The sequence below is a fragment of the Balaenoptera physalus genome (genome assembly GCF_965194825.1).
Source record: "Balaenoptera physalus genome assembly, chromosome: 5".
NCBI lineage: Eukaryota > Metazoa > Chordata > Mammalia > Artiodactyla > Balaenopteridae > Balaenoptera > Balaenoptera physalus.
In genome coordinates this window covers 8,516,545-8,532,232 of record NC_138884.1, presented here as the reverse complement: position 1 = coordinate 8,532,232, position 15,688 = coordinate 8,516,545, and the positions used below count along the sequence as shown (strand labels likewise).

General features: G+C 41.9%; 3 protein-coding genes across 11 annotated transcripts in view; 2 read left to right on the top strand and 1 right to left on the bottom strand.

Moving 5' to 3' along the window:
* The window catches only part of SPARCL1 (SPARC like 1), a 50,642-nt gene extending 35,311 nt beyond the window's left edge, over positions 1-15,331 (top strand). Inside the window, exons 4-11 of the mRNA XM_082461728.1 lie at positions 168-1,157; positions 2,443-2,515; positions 3,234-3,352; positions 3,584-3,704; positions 5,193-5,329; positions 7,486-7,634; positions 8,473-8,621; positions 14,871-15,331. Coding sequence (XP_082317854.1) covers positions 168-1,157; positions 2,443-2,515; positions 3,234-3,352; positions 3,584-3,704; positions 5,193-5,329; positions 7,486-7,634; positions 8,473-8,621; positions 14,871-14,899 — 1,767 coding nt within the window. The 3' untranslated portion in view covers positions 14,900-15,331. The remainder of the gene's footprint in view (positions 1-167; positions 1,158-2,442; positions 2,516-3,233; positions 3,353-3,583; positions 3,705-5,192; positions 5,330-7,485; positions 7,635-8,472; positions 8,622-14,870) is intronic.
* The window catches only part of LOC309660803 (uncharacterized protein), a 576,745-nt gene that overhangs the window by 71,793 nt on the left and 489,264 nt on the right, over positions 1-15,688 (top strand). The gene's annotated exons all lie outside the window — the stretch shown is intronic.
* DMP1 (dentin matrix acidic phosphoprotein 1) overlaps positions 1-15,688 on the bottom strand; it is a 138,225-nt gene that overhangs the window by 110,003 nt on the left and 12,534 nt on the right. The gene's annotated exons all lie outside the window — the stretch shown is intronic.

Here is a 15,688-nt window from a genome sequence, read left to right as displayed (position 1 = left end):
CAGGTTAAACTTGTAGCTATCGAATGTGAAGAACATCAAAAATAAGTTTATAAGACATTATGTGAAGAAAAAGAATTAAGCAATATTCAATGTTGGCTTATGAATTGTAAATATGATGTAGATATGACATTATCATTTGTTTCAAGGATAAACTTTTTTCTTTTTAGCCTGAAAAATCTTCAGTACTAAAGTCAGAGGAGGAAAACCATGACCCGTCAGCAGATCAGGACCAGAGTTACAGCCAAAACCTCGGATTACAGGATCAAGAGAAAAGTGAAAGTGACTTAACTGAGAATTTGGAGTATACACCAACTGAAGGTACATTGGACCTAAAAGAAGATATGAGTGAGCCTCCAAAGGAAAAACTCCCCGAGAGATTCCTTGGTCATGATGTTAGTTCCATTGTCGATTCTAATCAACAAGAAAGCATCACAGAGACTGAGGAAAACCAAGAACAACCTATAAATGACTCACATCCTCAGTTGAACAGGAGCAGCAAACATAGCCAAGACCTAAGTGTTCAAGGAAACCAAGAGCAGGATCCAAATATCCCAAATGGAGAAGAGGAAGGGGAGAAAGAGCCAGGTAAAGTTGGTACCCACAATGATAACCAAGAAAGGGAGAGAGAAGTTCCCAAGGAGCATTCCAACAGCAAGCAGGAAGAAGACAGTACACAGTCTGACGATATTTTGGAAGAGTCCTATCAACCAACTCAAGTAAGCACGATGCAGAAAGATGAATTTGAACAGGGTGGCCAAGAGCAGGAAGAGGAAAACTCCAACGCAGAAACAGAAGAGGACACTGCCTCAAAAATCAGTAAGCCCAATCAAGACAAAGAATGGCAGAGCCAAGAAGGAAAGCCTGGCCTTGAAGTTGTCAGCAACCATGAGGAGATGGACAAAGAGACTCTTTCTGAGCCTTTGCTGGTGGAGCCTACGGATGATGGTAACATCACGCCCAGAAATCATGGGGCTGATGATGATGGCGATGATGGACCCAGACACAACGCAAGTGAGGAGTACTCCATCCCAAGCGAGGCTTTCCTGGAGAATGAAAGAGCTCAACCCAATCACCATCACATTAAATATGAGGAGCAAAGAGAAGAAGCACATGAGAACGAGAATGTAGATACCAGCAAACCTGTAGAAAACCAAGGGGTGAGATTAGTTACAATGATGCTTGTCCGATAAAGTGGTTAGCTTTTCAAAAAATAGCCATGACCTTTCTCTGTGCTCTGGCAATCCCTTGTGCTTATCTCTTAGTACCTTACTAAAATATATTATAATTATTTATTTTTCTCTACATCTCCATCATTAGTCTAAAAATGCCTGTTTTATTCGGGTTCCCCTAGAAGCATATCCTGGATTTTAGTGCAGTTTGTTTGAGAAGTTCAGGGAACAAAGAGGAGTGGAGAAGTGATACAGGGAAGGAAAGGAAGCTCATCAACGGTACATAATTAAAGCCATGTAAAGCACATTCCTCTGAATTATCCCCTTTGGAGAGTGAGGGAGCTGAGGATTACTAGGAGAGGTGTTAATTCCCCAGCACTTCCAGTCTGTCCTTGAGCAGGCCATATAGAGTGCCGTGGTTTTCCAGGCACAGAGATGCAGATACCGGCAGTTGAACGTCCCTGGCACTACCTAGAGTGGTAAATTCTGATAGATAAGAGGGATGGGAGGCGTGACAACTGCTGCTCTCATGCCTTGATAGCAGGTGCCAGGTCATAGTCAAGTTGATCACCAATGTCTAGCAAAATGCCTCTAACATAATAACGTAAGAGATCCAGCAATGTTTATTGATTTAGCTATAAAGGCAAAGAACAAAGACTTCAGCTACAGCTTTATAAAGCAAACACACACCAAAATGATAATTGAGAAACGTCAACAGGGTGAGGGAAGGGAAGAAACATATTGTTATTTGGTTGTTTAATCATTTGGAGCTTTCATGCAAAACTCTGGCAGCACCCGGCACAGCTTTTGGTGGGCAAGGTGAATACTAACTTCGATTCCTGAGAACTCCGCTGCCATTCTAAGGCAGGGGTTTTCTTACATTTTAGAAACCTGGTAAGAAACATTTCGCAATAGCGTCACAGAGATTACTAATGTAATCATGTCTTAAGTATAGAATCACATGGTAATACCGTATTTCTACTGTTTTCCCAAACCAAAGCGGGGGTTCCAACCTCGCTTCTGATGTTAGTTCCAATGTTTATTGGGTAATCCCCAGAGATATAGCACTGAACCCAGTTCATAAAGATAGAAATGGCTCCTGTTCTCAGAGGGTCACTGTCTATTTCCACGGTTGCGGCTGGTGTCTCCTCCTTCTGAGATCTGAAATGATCGGAGTATGAAAAGATCTGTGAAGGTACGCACAGTGGAAATATAAATCATGTAAAGGCTTTCCGTAAAATAGACTTCAGCTTCTGCTCTTGTTATTATAAAGGCCGAGAAAGCAGAAAGCTCACCGAATGAAGATGACAGTTCAACTGAAGGCAACACAAGGGTGCACGGTGTCGGTGAGTACGGGCTAAGCAAGCAGTCTGTGACTATATGAGGAGAGAGACGGAATGGGCTATGCTGGGCTATCCCCACGCCTTCATTTGTGACTACTGCACAGAATTTTTCCTCCCCCCACTCCTCCCCAAGGAAATGCTCCTATAAATTGTTGACATTCTCATGTGCACATTTGATCTACAACTATGGTAACTGTGTTTACAAACTGGAAATCTGGTTGCAATATTACTGCAAAAGCTAGAATTCTTTTTCTCTAAGTCCTTTTGCTTCAAAGAAGAAAAATTGATTCTACCTTATTTACACTCAAATCCATAACTTAGAATTGAGATCCCATATTTAATAAAGACCTAATTCTTAATCACATACCCCAATCACAAAATTCTGAATTTCAACCATAAAATTCTCGTGGCTTTATTTAACTTTTGACCAACTTGCACAGCACTGCTCTGTAGATGTCAGACTATGACCATTGCAGGCAGGTCAAGAAGAGTTGTTTGTTCTTTGTAAATCCCCAATCCAAACTGCAGAGAAATCTAGACTATTATGCAAAATAGTCTGGAACCAGAGGGTCCCACCTGAAAATTAACGCATCCATTAAAAAGGCTTCTAATGTTTTCCCAAATTTTCTCTTATTCATGAAAATGGAACTGTTTGGATGAATTTGAGTTTATGCACTCAGTTTAGCTTTGTCCATGTTTCCTGTCCAAACTTTTCTGTCAGATTCTTGCATGAGCTTCCAGTGTAAAAGAGGACACGTCTGCAAGGCTGATCAACAGGGAAAACCCCACTGTGTTTGCCAAGATCCAGTGACTTGTCCTCCTACGAAACTCCTTGACCAAGTAAGGATTCTACAAAATGGTCTTTAAGGGACATCAAACAGTTAGTGATTTGAATGAAAGTAATTTGCAATTGCAATCTTCTGTTAAAGAAAAAAGTAAATGCCCAGGTTATCATCTAATATTTAAACAACAGTCAATAGAAACAGCAGTTCATTAGACAGACTTTAAGCAGAGTGTTTTCCCAATGAACATTCCCAAGCTTGAGGTTTTTCTCCTACTTGTCTTTCCTAGGTTTGTGGCACTGACAATCAGACCTATGCCAGCTCCTGCCATCTCTTTGCTACTAAGTGCAGACTGGAGGGGACCAAAAAGGGGCACCAACTGCAGCTGGATTATTTTGGAGCCTGCAAATGTAAGAGTCCAACCACCACTGCTGAAAGTGTTTTGGGTGAATCTGAATTAAATACAGATATATATGTACTCATATATATGCAGACGACAACAACAAAAAGTTAATGTAGTCCTGGATCCAGGCTGCATATTAAAATAACTGGGAAGACTTTTTCAAAAATTAGAAGAATAATGCCCAGGCTTTAACTGTAAGAGATTCTGATTTAATTGGACTGGGTTGGAACCTTGGCGTTGTTTTTTCACTTGTTTTTAAAGTAACCGAGACAATTCTAATGTGCAGCCAGGGTTCAGAACCACTATGATAATGTTATCCGCTTAATAACTGAGATGAATCACTGGAATTTTGTTAAATTAGTTGTCCTCTTCCCAAGCTAAGCCTTTGCCAAGAAGTTTTAATGACAGCATAGCCTTCCAGAATTTTTTGAAATTGTCTTCCTTCCCCAGGATGCTCTCAATTGTGTTTGGATCTCCTGGTCGCTAAGTGATTCTCCACATTAGCGGTGCTCACTAACCTCTCCTGTCTTTCCAGACACATGAGAGGATTCAGTTTCTCAGCCCCCTTGATGTTAGATGCAGCCATATGAGTTGCTTCGCCCAGTGAAATCTGAGCAAAAATCGTCCATGGGAGTTCTGGACAGAGCATTTCAGAGCTGGTGTAAGGCTCTCCATGCCCTCTTCACCTTGTGTTATGACGCTGAGATGGTGGTGTCTCCCCCATCCTGAGCCCCAGGGAGACAGAGGAGCAGAGCTCTCCTGCCAACTTACAGGGGGACACGTAGCAGGATGGAGAAATAAACGTTTGATGTGATGTACAGCATAGCAGTCAACACTGCTGTGTGGTGTATTTGAAAGTTGCTAAGAGAGTAGATCCTGAAAGTTCTCACCACAAGGAAATAAAAAATTCAAGTAACTATACAAGGTTATGAGTGTTTAACTAAACTTGCTGCGGTAATCATTACACAGTATACGTATGTCAAGTCATTATGCTGCACACCTTAAACTTACAGTGTGGTATGTCAGTTGTATTTCAATAAACCTGAAATAAATGTTTGTTCCTTTAAGCCACTGAGATTTAACATTATTTCCACAGCATAAGCTAACGTCTGCCTTCTTCTCTTTTCTCCTAATAAATAGCTCTTGTGACCTCCACCTCTGAATTCCAGCTCTCTGATTCTAGAGCAGTGGTTCTCAGCCCTGGCTGCACCTCACAATTACTTCTGGAGCTTTTTAAAACATCCTGATGCCCAGGTTCCACCCCCAGATCAATCAAATCAGGATTTCTTTGAATGGAAGCTGGCATCTGGTATGTTTTTAAAACACTCCTGGCAATTCTGTTATGGCGCCAGGGTTAAGGACCACTGCTGTGACGGAGGGGCAGTGAGGACGCTGTCAGTCACCGGAAGTTGTTAAGCGTCCTGTTATGAGGACTTTCCTTGGGACCGGAGTAAGACCCCAAAATTAAAATCAATTTACTTTCTGCCTGGAACAGCTATTCCTGCTTGTACGGACTTTGAAGTGACCCAGTTTCCTCTAAGGATGAGAGACTGGCTCAAGAATATCCTCATGCAGCTTTATGAACCTAACCCTGAGCACGCTGGGTATCTAAATGAGAAGCAGAGAAATAAAGTAAGTTATCCACGGCCAGCTACCTAAGCGCCTGTCTACAGGGCTTGAGGAAAAAAGCGTCAGGGGACAGGGGCGGGGGAGGGGGGCGGGGGAGGGGTATATCAGCCCTTCCTCTGCATATCAGCAGCCACTCCTGGTCAACACCCATGGAGTAACAGAATAGTAGTGGTCATGTTCACGCCTCAAAGTTTGGGACACAGCCAAACCACCCGATTCCTACATGCAGGGCAGGGGCCTGAGCAAGAGCTCTGGAACTCATCCCTCGAGCAAACTCTGTTGAGCAAAGTGAACCTCAATTCAGCGTTTATATGTTCAGGCCCAGGCATATTATTTAAATCTAAACGTGTTTTTTGCCTTTATAGGCCAGACATAGATTTATCATATAAGGGAAATCCATTATTAACAATGTCAGTAATGTATTAAGATTAAAAAGTGCAGAATATTAATCCTAGAAGCTCCCAGGGAAAATTCGTTCATCAGATAGTTATTGAGTGTATGCCAGGTACCTGGAATTGATTTACATGCTGGAAATACAGCAAGGGACCAAACAAAAATCTCTGCCTTCATGAGCTTACATGCTAGGCAAAGAGACGATATATAGTTATATACACAGGTATGCAAATATGAACATACATGCAAATGTATAAATATAAGCAAATAAACATTTATGCAAATATGTTATGTCAGGTGGGATGAAACATGCTATAAAGAAAAAAATAAAACATGTGGGAGGGTGTGCATTAACTGTGTCAAATGCTGTTTACGAGTTGTTGAGATGAGGACTGAGAGTTGGCCCCTGATTTGGCACATGACAGTCATAGCTGACCTTGACAGGTGCTGTTTTTGCAAGAGAAAAGCCTGAATGGATAGGGTTCAAAAGAGAATAGGAGGAATGATGTAAAAGCAGCAGGTATAGAAGACATTTTGCTGTAAAGGGGAAAAGTGAAATGGGTGGCAGGTGGAGAGGAATGTGAGTTCAAGGGTCCTATCTACCAGCGGAAGGTGGTAGAGGGTGTTTGTATGCTTCTGGAAATAATCCAGTAAAGAAGGAAGGGTGCCCACCTGCCACAGAGTATTCCTGAGTAGATGAGAAGGGGTGAGCTTCTAAGCACCAGTGAGCGGCTGGGCTTAGTAGATGAGGAACGAAGGAATTCCATGCATGGTGACGAGGAGGGAAATTGGTAGATGTGTTCGTGAGAACAAGTAGAAGTTCTGTTCTCATTGCTTCCAATTACTCAGTGCACTAACAGGTAACGTCACAAGCTGGTAGTTTTATATGCATTGCCCCTGAATAATTTCTATTCTCTCTCTTTAACAACACATTGCCACAGACAGCCTTGAGAGCATTAGATACAAAACAGGGAAATTTCAATGGGGGTGCCAAGCAGCATCACGCCAGGGCTAACCTGAGCCGCAGCAGGCACTGGATGGAAATACACAAAGGATTAAGAATGGAGTACGCCAGGACTTCCCTGGTGGTCCAGGGGTAAAGAACCCGCCTTCCAATGCAGGGGACGCGGGTTCGATCCCTGGTCAGGGAACTAAGATCCCACATGCCACGGGGCAACTGAGCCCGCGCGCCACAACTATTGAGCTCACACGCCTCAACTAGAGCCTGAGGGCTGCAAACTACAGAGCCCTGGAAATGGCACGCCACAGCTGCAGAGCGCACGCCACAACTAGAGAGAAGCCTGCGTACCACAACGAAGAGCCCACGTGCCTCAACTAAGACCCGATGCAGCCAAAAATAAGTTTAATTAATTAATAATAAATCTTAAAAAAAAAAAAGAATGGAGTATGCCAGTGGGGAAGAACAGAACTTTCCACTAACAAATGAACAATTTTGTCTACGTCAGTTCAGCCCTTTTCATTAAAACCTTTTCATAGTTTTAAGAAATGTGAGGAACATCACTTGGTTAAAAGATCAGAAAAAGACTTAAATTTCTTCTGAAAACCCCAGGGTTTTTTTTAATGTTAGCTGTTATTCTATGCAGAAAGCTGTAGTGTTGATTAGAAGGCATGTAATTTGTTCTCAAATAACATTCTGGGTTTGTTTTCCTCTGTCATGTTAGGATCACTCTTCAAGTAAAGTTTAGCAAGTGATAATTCCATTACACTTGTCTGATTCTCTAATGATCATCTCTTCCTAATCTCAGGTCAAGAAAATTTACCTGGATGAAAAGAGACTCCTGGCTGGGGACCACTCAATTGACCTTCTCTTAAGAGACTTTAAGAAAAACTACCACATGTATGTGTATCCTGTGCATTGGCAGTTTAGTGAACTGGACCAACATCCTAGGGACAGGTAAAAACTTTCCACCTTCCCATTACTAGGTCACCTCCCTGATATAATGTGCAGTTATCTATACCCAAGAATTCTAAACAGACTTAGGAAACTTCCCAGTGCCATTTTAGAACACAGAAATGTCAAGCAAATACGGTTATGAGTCTAAACACAAAGCTGCTTTGAGGGACTTCCCTGGCCGTCCAGTGGTTAAGATTTCGCCTTCCAATGCAGGGGGTGTGGGTTCGATCCCTGGTCGGGGAGCTAAGATCCCACATGCCTCATGGCCAAAAAACCAAAATATACAACAGAAGCAATATTGTAACAAATTCAATAAAGACTTTAAAAATGGTCCACATCCAAAAAATTAAAGAAAAAAAGAAAAGAGCTGCTTTGAAAATAACAGAATATGGCCACAATTCCACAAGTTCCCAAGTTTACATGTTAGGGTCCAGCCTCCCGAGAGGCTCTTTCCTCTCTTTCTCATTCTTGATCCTAAATTCTGAAGCTAATCTGATTGGCCCCAGTTGGATTAAGCACCTACGTCTGGAATGATCCGGTACGGCCGGTGGTAAGAGCCAGGTTGTATAAACATGATTGTTGGGATGCACCCCTATAAATTTAGGGTGGAGGGAGGATAGTTCCTAGGGAAGAAGGAAACCTTATGAATTGACCTCCCAAAAGCTGTCTGTCTTACCCACAAATAGTGTATTTCATTTGTAGCTCTTCATGAATGCACTACTTATTTGCCGTCCTCAGCAACCTTGTGGAAGAAAAATGCCCTTGGTGATGCTAAGAGTTAGCTCTTCATACACAAGTTAGTTACCCAGTTAATTGGCTGCCATTTATCTCATTGCAGAGTCTTGACCCACTCTGAGCTCGCCCCTTTGCGGGCATCTCTGGTGCCCTTGGAACACTGCATAACGCGCTTCTTTGAAGAGTGTGACCCCAACAAGGATAAGCACATCACCCTGGAGGAGTGGGGTCACTGCTTTGAAATTAAAGAAGGTAAATTCATCATCAGCCCAGGGAGAGGGGTGTCCTCTTCTCCAGATAAGCCCTAAGCCCTGCAGCCCTCATAGACAGGTCCTGCTGTGTGTTCAAACTGAAACCTAGAGACCACAAGGGGGCAGACTGCAAGGTTATTTCTTACCTCCTTTATGATCTCTGTTTCAAAGTGTAGCAAGGGTGAACATTTAAGCGGTAACTGCACTGAGGTCTCAGAAATTGGCTAAGCCTAAGAAAGTGATGTGAATCCAGAGAGCTGAGCCAAATCTCCGAAGGCTACCTTTCTACGGAAGGAAGGAGGGACTTTATATGCTTCCTTAACCTGAGTATTGGGCCAAACTTGAACAAATCATATGTGAAGAGTAAAACAGCAAGCTTGATTCTGAAAATGGGAGATGCCAGAAGAATCTTAGAATTTATTACCAACACACTAAAGATTTTCACCAGTTGTGCCCAGGTGTTATTCCTTTAATCCAAAAGGAACTCCCCCTGCAGGGGAGGAATTTAAATTTAGACATTTGTTTTGCTAGGTTATGTCTTAATGTACTTCCTTTTCTTTTCCTAAGTTACAGTTGATTTTTACGAGCAAGCCTGTTTTTAATAATCGAGATATGAAAGATGTTCAAAAAATGAGCAATCAAAACTACTCACAAAAAAAAACCAAAAAAACAAAAAAAAATGCTCACAGAATGTAAATCAACAGTGAACATCAAATCTCTAAAGCAGAGGTTTTACCCATGTGTTCACGACATACGTATATATAGGATGACTATGCAGCCAAGAAATAAAGAAAAGTAAGTTCATCAAAGGTCAGAGTTTCCCCAAAAGAGGTAACTTGTGTGAACTTCACTCTAAAAATATTCTTTATGCATATGTATGATGGCTTGAAATTGGAAAGAAAGAGTTGGAATATGAGGATTTAGTTATTTATTGATAAATAGATAAGCAGAAAAGGTCCTTTTCCTCTACAATGTTATTCTGTGAAATAAGTACAACTGCAATGAGCAAAGAATGAATATTTTTGTAAGCACCTCGTTCTGTGTGTTAGGTGTCTATTTCTGCACAACAAATTACCCTAAAGATTAGAAGCTTAAAATCTCTCTCACAGTTTCTGAGGGTCAGGAATCCGGGAGGACCTTACCTGTATGGATCTGCTTTAGGATCTGCTCTGAGCTCACCTACGTGGCTGTTGGTAGGAGGCTTCAGTTCCTCACCATGTGGCCCTTTGCACAGTGCTGCTCATAACATGGTATCTGGTTCCCTCCAGAGCAAGTGATCAGAGACAGAGACAGAAAGAGAGAGAGAGAGAGTCCAAGACAGAAGCCGCAGTTCCCTGTAGGGCTAATCTCAGAAGTGACATATTTCTGCCATATTCTGTTTGTCACACAGTCTAACCCTGCTACAATGTGGGGGGAGACCGCAGGAGATGGGGATCATTGGGGGTCAGAGTGGAGACTGGCGACCACATACTGTTTACACCCTATTAACATCAATAGGAAATTAACAGGCAATTAAGACCCAGTCTCATGCAAATAATGCCAATTTCCTTCCTAACACCTATTCTATAAGCACAGTACTTACAAATTCATATACATCCCTAAAACTGGCTAACAATGTTTTTTTCCAATTCCCATGTTGAAAAGATAAAATGTACCCAAGGACAGCTGCCCCGACCCCTCCCCTCCACCATTATCAAGAAAAAAACTTAGCTGGGACAGGACATATTTATGTATGTCCTTTTGTATGGCACGTGATTTTAAAGGAGTGATCCAAAGGCAAATTTAAAGAGAGACCATTTAAGGAAACCAGTTGCACTTCACTGTTCCTTTCGAAACTTCTGGCAGCTCTTCAGCATATGGGCCTACGCAGGCCCTGTGCTGGGTGGTTGTCTGGGAGAAGCAGGAAGGGCTTAAAGTTCTGTGACTCGCAAAGCTCCTAATGTTCTTGTTTGTTCACTGTGGTTTGGTTATGATTACATTTTGAAGAAGGGAAAGAATTATCACACAATAAGCCAATAAAGCAGATATTAAATATTCAGTCAGGACATGTAAACAAGTTACTGCTTTGGGATTCAGCTAGGGAAAGAAAAAAAAAAAGTCTATTTGTAAGCATACAAATTTATTCCCGCAGGACGGAGAAATCCACAGGACAAGATAAATTGTAGACAGTGTCGTCCTGAATTTTAACCTCCTTTGCTCTGAACTAGATGTGCTCAAATATTCCAGCTCTGTTATTAACTAGCTATGCGAATTAGGGCATGCCACTTATCCTCGGCAAGTCTCATTTTCCTTGTGTGTAAAAATGGGATTCAATTACGAGGTGAAGGAGTCTTATTTACTTAGTGCCTATGACATACTGTGTATTAACATATATCCACATTAATCTTTAGGAAAACCTTCCAAGCTAGACGAACAGGGGAAATGAGTCACATCACGCAGGTCCTACTAAGCCCGTTAAAGACATTATCCTCACGTACTGGAGGATCCCCAAAGGGTTTTTAACAAGGGAGTGATTTCACTGGATTTGTACTTAAGGAAGATTCTTTTGGTTACGTTGTGGATAAGCCAGAGAACTGTTGTGGTGAATCCAGGCAAAAGTTGATGAGAACCTGAATTAGGGCAGTTATAGTAGGGAAAAAGAAAAGTAAACATATTCAAATATATTTTAACATATCAACATATTCAAGATATAGTTGAGAATATAAACATATTCAAGATGTACAGTATGCAGAAATAATAAGACAATGTTTCATAGGAAATACGTGGAGGCAGGAAGCAGGCAGTTAGGTTGAGAGGAAGAGAAGTACAATGCCTCGGTTCCTGGCACAGGCCAGGCAGGGTAAGGAGAGGTACCTTCCACTGAGACAGAAAACACAAGAACGGAAGCAGGTTTGGGGGGAAAAGATAAATTCCATTTGGGACACATTAAATTTTGAAGTCGTTGGGTGACAACGTACACTTGATAGTTGAGGGACTTCCCTGGTGGTCCAGTGGTTAAGACTCTGCACTTCCAATGCAAGGGGCGGGGGTTCAATCCCTGGTCAGGGAGCTAAGAGCCCACATGCTGTGCAGCACTGCCAAGAAAATTAAAATGAAAAAAAAAGATAGTTGAATATATGCGTCTGCTTTTCAAGACGGAATTTAGGAATTGAAAGACATATGTGGGGATTGTGAGCATACAGAAAATAATTGATACCAGGGAAGGAAATTAATTCTCTTAGGAAAATGTGCTGAGTTACATGGAAACGGGTTTTGGGTTGAATACCAAGGAACATCTAGATGATGGATACAGGAGGAAGAAGGAGTACATGAGGCAGAATGAAAAGTCTCCTGAAAGGAAAAAGAAAAGAGGATAGTGCCATATCTAAGGAGGTGTTTCAAAGAGGAAGAAGAGATCACAGTGCTAAATGCTGCTGAGATGTCAAGTAAGGTAAAAGACAGAATATTCATTGGACGTAGAAATAAGGATACCCTGGATGGCCTTGGAAGAGCAGCTTTTGTGGAATGGTAGAGATGGAAGCCAGACACATGAGAAAGAAGAGGAGATAAGAAAGGCTAAAGAGTGAAGGTGTGAAGGCAGGAATGAGCTAGAGAGGGATATAGAGTTGAGGGAAGCATTTTTTAGAATAAAAGAGGCTTGAGCTCTTATCATTTACTCATGCATTCATTCCTTCAACAAGTCTTTACTGGTGGTCTACATAGTACCAGGCACTATTCTCAAGGCTGGATATGCAGCATATTTAAACATTAATGGGAAGGGCCTGGTAAAAAAAAAAAAGGAAAGATTGAGGGTATAAGAAAAAAAGAGGAAAATAGGGGAGAATTCTGAGATCAGAAGAGATCCTGAGCACAGGCAGAGGATTAGCCTCCAAGTCAACAGGAGGGACACCTCTCAACTGAACAGAAAGAAGACAGCAAGGTGGCGGAGCAGAAGGACGTGCACTCACTCCCTCATGCAAGATGACTGGAATCACAACTCACTGCTGGACAGTCATCGACAGGAAGACACTGGAACTCACCAGAAAAGATACCCCACATCCAAAGACAAAGGAGAAGCCGCAATGAGACAGTAGCAGGGGCACAATCATGATAAAATCAAATCCCATAACTGCTGGGTGGGTGACTCAAACTGGAGAACACTTATACCACAGAAGTCCACCCCCTGGAGTGAAGGTTCTGAGCCCCACGTCAGGCTTCCCAACCTGAGGGTCTGGCGATGGGAGGAGGAATTCCTAGAGAATCAGACTTTGAAGGCTAGCAAGACTTGATTGCAGGACTTCGACAGGACTGGGGGAAACAGAGACTCCACTCTTGGAGGGCACACACAAAGTAGTGTGTGCATCAGGACCCAGGAGGGAAGGAGCAGTGACCCCACAGGAGACTGAACCAGACCTACCTGCTAGTGTTGGAGGGTCTCCTGCACAGGCGGGGGGTGGCTGTGGCTCACTGTGGGGACAAGGACACTGGCAGCAGAAATTCTGGGAAGTACTCCTTGGCGGGAGCCCTCCCGGAGTCCACTATTAGCCCCACCAAAGGGCCCGGGCAGGCTCCAGTGCTGGGTCACCTCAGGCCAAACAACCAACAGGGAGGGAACCCAGCCCCACTCATCAGCAGACAAGCGGATTAAAGTTTTTCTGAGCTCTGCCCACCTGAGCAACAGCCAGCTCTACCCACCACCAGTCCCTCCCATCAGGAAGTTTGCACAAGCCTCTTAGATAGCCTCATCCACCAGAGGGCAGACAGCAGAAGCAAGAAGAACTACAATCCTGCAGCCTGTGGAACAAAAACCACATTCACAGAAAGACAGACAAAATGAAAAGTCAGAGGACTATGTACCAGATGAATGAACAAGATAAAACCCTAGAAAAACAACGGAATGAAGTGGAGATAGGCAACCTTCCAGGAAAAGAATTCAGAATAATGATAGTGAAGATGACCCAGGACCTCAGAAAAAGAATGGAGGCAAAGACTGAGAAGATGCAAGAAAGGTTTAACACACCCCTAGAAGAATTAAAGAACAAACAAACAGGGATGAACAATACAATAATTGAAATGAAAAATACACTAGAAGGAATCAATAGCAGAATAACTGAGGCAGAACAACGGATAAGTGATGTGGAAGACAGAATGGTGGAATTCACTGCCATGGAACAGAATAAAGAAAAAAGAACAAAAAGAAATGAAGACAGCCTAAGAGACCTCTGGGACAACATTAAACACACCAACATTCGCATTATAGGGGTCCCAGAAGGAGACGAGAGAGAGAGAGAGAGAGAGAGAGAGAGAGAGAGAGAGAGAGAGAGAGAGGACCCGAGAAAATATTTGAAGAGATTATAGTTGAAAAATTCCCTAACAGGGGAAAGGAAATAGCCACCCAAGTCCAGGAAGTGCAGAGAGTCCCATATAGGATAAATTCAAGGAGAAACATGCCAAGACACATAGCAATCGAACTGACAAAAATTAAAGACAAAGAAAAATTATTAAAAGCAACAAGGGAAAAATGACAAATAAATTATAAAAAAAAAGAAGACAAAAAGTATGAGTGCAAATATGAGTAAATTTATAAGTAAGGAGACTATTATCCCTACTTTACAAGAGAAGCCAGTGCTCACAAGAAATACAGCAAAAGTCTGTAATCTTTCCATCTCTTGGGGCAAGAGGAAAACTTACATTGGGCAGGAAAACTACTTGGTGTCCCAGACAGGGTAGTATGCTTCAGATTAATCCACTTTAGGTATCTGTTCAAGAATTATTGAGTAAGGGTGGGCCACAATGCTAAGGAGCAGTCTTATATCCCCCAGAGGATGCTGTCTTCTTCCATTAGTGTGGCAACAAGTTCTTTCACAATTACTTGATTGGAAATTTGATATAACTGGCACTATACTTCTATTTATTTTGGTTATATTTTAGCAACCCTTACAGATTAGTATACTTGGCACTTCTTGCCTGGTTTCCCCTCAACCTCCTCTATCAGTGGTTCTCAACCCTACATCAGAACTACCTGCAGAGCTTTCTAAATGTATACATGCCATTGGCCCACTCATGGGGATGCTGATTCGGGGGGGGCAGGAGTGAGGCCCAAGGATATATAGTTCTTAAAGCTTCACAGGTGATGTTGACGCCCTACCAGGATGGAGAACCACCATCGTACCGCCTTATTGATGGGTTCTCTGATCCCCTAGTTCTAACATTGTTTATATTACTGCTCTGGCTACTTTCTAAAAGTATGTTTTGTTTTTGTTTTTTACAGAAGACATAGATGAAAATCTCCTGTTTTGAATTAAGATGTGAAAACACTCAAACTACCCAGCATCCTCCTTTGTTCTGACCACTTCTGAAGTATATGCAGTGTGACACTTGTAGATTTATATTTAGCAAAATGCTTGCATGTCTGAGACGACAATGAGAGTAACTGCTTGATAACAGTATAGGCACCAGGCATTTAACATTAACTTTGGAAATAAAACTTTAAAATTAAGTAAAGTCAATATATGCAAAATATTGTATACTGTTTGTGAACAGGAGTTTAACTCATCACTCTCTGCATCCATTTATGAGATACTTAAAGATTATAAAACTCAAAAAAATAATACATTCATTTTGTCCATAATACCATGTGCACTTCAAAAAAGTGAAGTAAGGCTCTTTGTTGTTGATGTGTGTTATTTTCAGTATCTTAATATCCTAATAAAAATCCAAATGTTTACTCAAGTTTATTTCCAGTCATTCACTTGAACAATTATATGTGAAAGACCAACCCAGGGCTCATACTTCATATCAAACTATAATCACGCTTTCTAGACCCTACTGCTTAAAAAAAAATAGTATGAGTGGTTGGGGAGCTGTTTCTTACGGGAAACAAATATTCAGTTGTTAAATGGTAGCTGCTCATGAATGGTTTTTGTCATAATTTAAGTTTAAACAGAAAAAAAAAAAGAATTCAAGTGCTTTTCATCAAATTCAATTTAAAATATGGGTGATTGTGCACCGCTGGATGCAACTAATTTTAGCTTTTGTGCAGATGTGCATGTGTGTCTGGGGAAAGGGAGGCCCAGCAAAATCTCTACA